The 7,829-nt window shown below is 37.6% G+C and overlaps 2 protein-coding genes across 5 annotated transcripts in view; both read right to left on the minus strand.

The window, feature by feature from the left end:
• The window catches only part of rasgrf2b (Ras protein-specific guanine nucleotide-releasing factor 2b), a 69,779-nt gene extending 67,207 nt beyond the window's left edge, over positions 1-2,572 (minus strand). For 3 of the 4 annotated variants that reach the window (XM_056237814.1, XM_056237799.1, XM_056237791.1), the window contains exon 1: positions 1,932-2,572. In XM_056237814.1, coding sequence (XP_056093789.1) covers positions 1,932-2,207 — 276 coding nt within the window. In that variant the 5' untranslated portion in view covers positions 2,208-2,572. The remainder of the gene's footprint in view (positions 1-1,931) is intronic. The other variant, XM_056237807.1, reaches the window with a different exon arrangement.
• A 2,805-nt stretch (positions 2,573-5,377) lies between these two features.
• Positions 5,378-7,829, minus strand: part of msh3 (mutS homolog 3 (E. coli)) — an 86,764-nt gene continuing 84,312 nt past the window's right edge. Inside the window, exons 23-24 of the mRNA XM_056237826.1 lie at positions 6,329-6,497; positions 5,378-5,753 (exon numbers count right to left, since the gene is read on the minus strand). Of these exons, the coding sequence (XP_056093801.1) occupies positions 5,672-5,753; positions 6,329-6,497 (251 nt within the window). The 3' untranslated portion in view covers positions 5,378-5,671. The remainder of the gene's footprint in view (positions 5,754-6,328; positions 6,498-7,829) is intronic.

Consider the following 7,829-nt stretch of genomic DNA (forward strand, 5'->3'; position numbering starts at 1 on the left):
TGAATCTTTGGCATCTGCAACATGAAATGAATAATAATTATATTAACTCATCAGCAGTTTAGCAGAGTTAGTGTTTAGATGGTTAATTGATACAAACATCTGATTCAGTCTATTTTAGATGCTACAGAGGATTCACGATAAAACGTTTAAATTACAAATTCATAATTATATCAATTGCTTCTGAAAAGACTGGACACAATCTAAGGACATGAACTTACCTTGCCATCTCAAATGGTTTATCCCTTAAAAAAAAGCCAATAGTCTTTACTTACGTCATTTAGCCACAAAGCATGTTTTTCTACCAAGAGCTCAAGGTTTAGCTGAGCTGCACAATCTGGCTGCAAAACCATCTTTCTACATCGACGACAATTCTGATGTAATATCTTTTTTGTACACAACATTTAGATCGCTATGGGGAGACCTGTGCCAGCTAAAGAACATCCATATTTATTTGCTAAAAGTGAATTTGGTGAATGTTTGGAGTACCAATGACTTAAAAACTAGAATAACAGACACAAAACTCTCACTTGGATTTCAAGAGATTCAACTTTTACACAAGACTGTTCATGTAGAGGGGTTGCATTTTAGAGTAAAATCAGAAAATGTGTTTTTTAGTCAGAAAATAGTGAGGTCTTAATTAGATCATTTGACATGAGATAAATACTTGTGTTATCTATAAATAAGTGTTCACATAAATGATGACTGAAATGGGGGGAAATTACCTCTCATTTTGCAAGTGATTGTATAAATGCAACTGCAAACTTGTGCCTGTGAGAGATTTGTCAGCAGATGAAAATGTTAACCGAAAGATGAGCTTGGATAATTCCCATATTAGGCATTACTTGTGATACTTCTGACACTTGTCTTGCATACATTTTTTTTTTCTGTGCAAAGGTTCCAGCACCTGTTGAACAGGGAGCCTCTAAAGCTCATTTATGACATCAATTTATGACATCAGTTGCCACCTATTTTACTTTTTTTTTGATGCCAGCAGACCACTGCATTATATGAGCAGAAGGTGAACATTTCTGGTTTCATCCACATTTCTTTGCCAGAAGAACCTCATGTGAAATCAAATATTACCTCTCACATGCTACTAAAGACATCACGAGACATTATTGATTTTATAGGGGTTCTCTGGATGTGATGGTCTCATTCATTTAAATGCAAAACATCATGGTCACGTTTCTGCGCTGCTTGAATCCTATTCAAAAGAGGACTTGGGGTGTCCAATGCAACATGGAAAATAAATAATTTATTACAAAGACATTTGTAATTGTATTTTAGATATTTGCTACATATTGTCGACATTTTGATTATTATAATTTACAATATGAGCAGAAATAGTCTAATAGCTATATCTTCAAGTTGAACATTGCGTCAGTGATAATTCCATCGGATATTTACTCAAAATACAAAAATCATAAAGGGTAACTTATTCCCTTTCATTTCCAGTATTCTTTAATTAAAAAAAAAAAAAAAAATTATATTTAATGTGAAATGTTTTCATTTTTAGGGGTTACGGTTTTTAAAAGGTATTTCAGTCTGTCATTTTAGGGCGCGATATGTGGAGGTTCCTCACGCGCAACCAAAAATGTATTTGGGACACTCAGCTAATAAGCGTCAACATCTAAAAGACCTTTACACAACACAATAGTTTTTGAGATTGGGCGATATCTAGATATATAATAAAGTGATTATGTATTGTATGATAGAGATCCTAACGGAAAGATCTAAAGCAGCGTAATGTTGCTATGGTTACCTCAGAGACTTCTATTCACTCCGACTTTGTAATTCAACTTTTGTAACGAATATATACTTTTATGTAAGACAACCATCCGTTTGTTTTGCCTTCCTTTGTGTAAGTTCAAACCTTAAGAGTGGTAACCCGAATCCCTCATAATTCGTACTGATATGTTGAAGAAACTCACCAGCTTGTCAAGTGTGTCTTTGCCAACAGTGGACACCTTAGGCGCAGGGACTCGTTCACATGTGCATCCTTCCAGAAGATAAATCCCTGATGGTCGAGCGCTCTGGTCGGTGTCGAAGTAAAATAAAACATTCTGATAAAGTGCAAAAAACTTCTCGTGCCATTTGCTGTTTTCTGTGGTCTTCTTGCTGAGATAACCTCGCTTGGTGCCCTCTTTACGCGCAATAACGGAGAGATACAGAGCGTGTCCCTCATTGTACCGAACACTCTTCTGCATTTTCCGTCTTGGTTTAATGTGTGTTCACTTGTTTGTCACCATATCCCATGCGATTTTAACTTTCCACCAAGGATGTTCGGAGAAATGCGCACGGTAAAGTTGCCGAGCTGAAGCGCGCACTACTCATACGCCACTCATCCAAACGAGTTCGGAGCCCAATCCATATTGGCCTGAAGAAAAGTTTGAACCCCGACGAACAACACTGTCAGTCAACGAGTTCAGCTCATGTAGTACAGCAAAATAAGCAGTAGTAGTGGACAGACGGTGAGAGAGAATCACTGTTGAGCTCAGATGTAATCGGCTTTGGCATCCTATTAAAGAGACAGCGCTCCTCTCTCTCTCTCTCGCTGAGATTCACTTTCCCTTGAGGCTGAGCGCAGCTTTTAATGAGTGGGCGGATCGAAAGCGCGGGCGAAACGACTCACAGATATTAATGAGGGGGCGGGGCGATGTAGATATTTTAATGATGGGGCGGAGCGACGCGCAGGCACCTGACAGGGCCAATTAGGTGCTTTAATGGTAGGTCAAGTTGCAGTAAAAGAAAAGAAAAGCTACAACTCACATTTAGTCCTTGGCAACATGTCATATTTCAGTCTCCTTCACAATGTTTTAATTATTGAGTTTGGTCCCGTCAGCGAAGAACGCAAACATGACAGTCACGTGGCTCTTAGACAGTAAGCTTTTCTTTGACTGTTTGCATTTTTTTGCGCTCACGATCTTCTAAAATTACACTCTGACACACCGTATTTCTTGACACACTTGTTTTGCGCGTACCTATTGTTGCGGATGTATTATTGCCATGTAAAAGTCTAGACTCTAAATATAAGACAAACCCGTTTTTTCAGATGTATTTCTAAGAAAAAAATCGTCTTATATTCGGAACAATACGGTAATAACTAGAAGCAGCATTAAAAATTGCACATTAAAACACATGCCGTTTATCGCTCTATTGCATAACAATTGCCATGCAAACAAGTGAAAGATTGAGGTCACATTAGCAAAAAAGGTCCACCGTTAATTACAAGTGAAGCGATACGAAGCACAGCTCACACAGAATTCACAAACCTTTCTGTGGGACAACCTGAAGAATTTGCATGACCATCTTGAACATGATGCGAAATCTATGTGGGGAAATCTTTCACCCTCGTGTGATATTCTAAATAGTGTGGATACCTATTGAATGTCTGGATTTTGCCTGCCAGAATTCGCTGAACAATGGTAACACCGTGTCTACACCAGATGCAACCATTGCAAATCCATTTGTCCTTCATATCAGAAATAGCGCAAGCGCTTGCGAGTACGCCACAAATAAAACGGGGCATCGGTTAGTTTGGTGAATTTGTGATGTCGCGCTACAGCAGGACGCATCCAGTGTAGACAGCATTACTGATTATAATGGGTTCCATTTAGCATTTTTTCCGTTTCGTTGCCCGCGTCTGGTGTAGACACGGTGTAAATGTGATCGCACGTTAAAGTCAGCATGAAACGGAAGTTGCGATAGTCTTCCCTGCTGTGACCATAGACTGTAAAAAGTATTGTGACATATATTCGAGTGATATGACTTCCTGTACAAGAAAAAAAAGTAGGGCGGAGTTTGATTTTGTCCTTCAGAAACTGATTGGCTTGTTTGATTGTTGTGATTTGCTATAGACCTTATTCAAAGCAGCGCCATGCAGGGGTTGAAGATGTTTTAGAGGTTGAGGTTGGGGTTGGGGTTGGGGGCTTCGTCACCACTTTTTAATAAGCAACAATATCAAGCCTATAAAACTCGTCAAAACTCCGCGAATCACAAGTGTATCGGTGAGAACACTCGTTTAAACGGCACACACACACCTGGACATTTGACTGCACATCACATTTTTGACATTACTGATTCTGCTTTTAATCGTAATGCAACGGACTGGTCTAGGACATAAATTAAGGCTTTAAATAAAAGGGTTATTAGGCTGTTTACAGTGTCATATACAATAAAAGAGCCTGGACAGCGACAGGAAATAGAAATGAACACAAAATACCTGCCTAGTGCCTACCTTACACAACACTGACAGTGGACTTGCGCTCAGGAGTAGAGTGGCTGCGCTCAGGCTGTTTCTACGCACACACATTATGACGTCACACTCTGCGCGCATGTTCTAAAAAACGATTTAACATACATAACACATTAAATAGCCCACTTAAAGTGTTTATTTCAAATAAATGACTAAATGCTAAAAATTAATAAATGTAAATGAACAAAAATTTGCATTGCATTTACAATCCTGTAAAATCTATGGGTGCTGCTGCAAATCAAATATTTTATAATACTGCAATATTATAAAAAAAAAAAAGAATTGTACATTTTGATTTCATAGTGTCTTTAAACAAATTCTTCTGGCTCTCAATCTTTGTCCTGGAGGATTCCAGCACTGCACATTTTGAATGTGTCCCTTGTCACACATGCATTATCAAGTTGAAAAGTTTCGCTCTTCATCCTATTCACTTCATAAGTACAGGAATTTGGATGAAGCTCTGAACTGGTCAGATAAGAGTCAGTGCAGGGGTACTTCAGGACCAGGACAGAAAAACACCAACTTACATGGACAATTCCAGTGCAGATGCAAGTGACATCAGTATCGATCAACTTCAAAGAATTCAACACTCATTTTCCTTTCTTTTGTTTGCCTTTTTTCACATTTTTGGATGCTAAAGTGACATATATAATGGGTTAAGATGGTCATGATAACTGATATACCGTATTTTTGCCATAAAGACAGAAACTAATCCAAATAAATGTTAAAATGCAATTAAATCAGTTTACTTTATAAAGTGCGGCATATCTAACATTCCTAATTTGAAATGACATTTAAAATAACATTATTAAAGCAAACCTGGGGACTTCAAAGCAATGCAAATGTGAGTATGGGAGGAAGACACAGGAGGGTTTTATGTTCTCTGACTGCTTCAGCTTTCATGAAGACTGATTATCATTCACCTCAGACGTTCATTCACCAGTTCAGATGTATCATTCACCTTTGGAGGACAATGAGATTACAGAGGAAACTTTAAGGGATTGTTCACCCATATATGAAAATTATGTCATCAATTACTTACCCTCTTGTCATTTCAAATCTTGACTTCAAACATTTTTTGGATACTAGAAACTATCCCTTTAAATAGAATGAGCACCACAATTTCCACGATTTGATGTCCAGTTTAATCAAATGTAAATACCACATTACACTAACAATCTTAGAAACGTGTGTCTTTTTTCTTTTCCATACGGTCACAAATATATTGAGAAATCTTCTGGTCAAAGCACCTGGATATGAGTGAAAGACAACATGCTTGAAGTTGTAAGATCTACTTTTTTAAGGTAAAACAGGTGATGAAATACATGGTGTATTTAAATACATGATATTCAGTGTTTGTTTTTGAGGGTTTTTTTTGCAACCATCATCCTATGGGAAAAACCTATCATGCTAATATTAGGGACTACACTTTTTCCAATTCAGCAATGGTTCCTTGTTGTTGATACTCCAGGCATCAGATAACAGTCTCACCATATTCCTATGTTTGTAAAAAGAGAAGGGGATAATATCATGTTACATCACACCATTACAAAAAGGTATAAACAGCATCTTCACTGAGTCAATACTTCAGGAAATACTTTTAATAATGTAGCCAAATCAATCAAGACATTTCTGTTTTAGTGGCTGGTGTAAATAACTGATTTTAAATATTAACAATTTAAATCAAAGGGAAACATTTTTCTATTTACTTCCTCCTTTAAATTGATTGCAAGTGTTAATAGAAAATACATGCAACTGGACAAACTGGCTTATGTGAAAATAATCTATGCAAAGCAGCTGACTTTAATAACAGATTTTACCAGCAAAAGGATGCAAGGACATGCACTTTTTAATACTGACTTCCATTTCTATGATCAAATGCATCATATGAATACGTGTGAATCTACTTTTGCAAATGGAAACTTAATCCTTATAACACTATGTAACCTCTTCAGATTTTCAGATCAGTTCTCTCCCTGAAAAGTCTAAATATTTGTTCTGAAGGAAGCTCCTCCACAATCCAAATCTACTACAGTGTTCTTTTTCCATTGTGTAACCAATCAGCCCACGTACCTCCGGCTGTTCACGAGAGCCTCCAACTCTTTGGACTTGAATGCAGCAGTCCTGAGGATGGACTCTGGGATTTCAGCCAGACGTGCTACATTTAGCCCGTAGCTCCTGGCGGCTGCGCCTTCAATCAGCTGATAGAGAAACGTGATGAACTCTGGGTGCAACTCTTCCTCTGGAAATGAGAGCAACAGAGTTATTAACCCTCTGGGGACCAGAAACGCGCCCGCGCGTTTTGCCGTTTTTTTTTCACATAGCAGAAAAATAGACTTAAAATACTCTGTTGATTTTGATCGTACATATAAGTGTTATACATCAATCGATCCTGTTAATTGTCTATTATTTTTCTGTATACTCACAATAAAAACAAAGTTTTGTGCTTTTTGTCAAATAAAGAAAAATAAACATGATGCGAGTTTTGCCTTCTCTCTGTCAGTGCAGTCCATTCTGAAACACGTCCGAAAAATTAACTCTAACTCTGCAAATACTTGTCATACAGGCACGAGAGGTTTTTCTTTATGAAGCTTGAATTCTCTTCTTTTTAATGATGTAATTTATATAAAAAACAAATATTCTCAGTTTATGTAATCTGTATGAAAAGAGAGTGCTGTCAGATTTTTTTTCCCCAGCTCATTACACTTCATTACGCGTTAATCTGACACGCCCACGGAGGACGCGCGCTATTCAAACGCAAATGTCGAGGCAAGCCATGACAATGCCCACATCAGCCGTTCCACCGCGGCGGTAAAATGTGGGGTGTATTTGCTGCCTTTTACCGCCAAGAGGCGCTACAATCATAGACTCTGAAAAGTGTTTGTTTATTCTCTCTAATGCGTAATCTGCTGCCGCACCGCACTGATTCAGAGCGTTTGAAAGCTGGTAGCAGATGAATTCAACAAGTGAAACGTAGTTAAAATAATTCATAATCACAATACTGAAATTAGGCTACTGAAATGAAATTGAATAAATAATGAAAAAGTAAAACATTGCAATAAAAACAGTCACAGACGTATAGACGATAGCTCAGTGGTTAACGCAACAACACGAGCTTCGAGGAGCTTCAATCGACTCGGATCGAATCTCAATGTAGCATACATGTTGTTAACCGATGTTGCCCTACAGCGTTTATGTTTAACCTTCTTGATGCTTAAATAGCTAACTGTTTATAACTGTTTACTTATTTAAAGTCAAGAGTTTTGTTTAATTATTATTACAACATAAATTTGCTACATTCCTGGAACCGCAGCCGCTGCACAAAGGACAAAAACTGATGAAGGAAGATTGTCAGCCGATTGCATCAGAAAATGAAAATGAAGAAGCACGTCTTTAGTCTGCTAAATTATTGTGTAATGTAAAAGAACACTAAAATTACTTAAGTTTGAAACCAAGTTCGAACATTTCAAGGTTTAAATAAAGTGTCGGGACAGTTTTTTTTATTTAAAACAGGGTTGCATCGGGTTTAGAGTTTATTTCTTTTGCGATGCAAAATAAGAAACACTAGGCTAAT

Source organism: Rhinichthys klamathensis, unplaced genomic scaffold, assembly GCF_029890125.1.
Source record: "Rhinichthys klamathensis goyatoka isolate OS25496 unplaced genomic scaffold, OSU_Roscu_1.1 h1tg000019l_1, whole genome shotgun sequence".
NCBI lineage: Eukaryota > Metazoa > Chordata > Actinopteri > Cypriniformes > Leuciscidae > Rhinichthys > Rhinichthys klamathensis.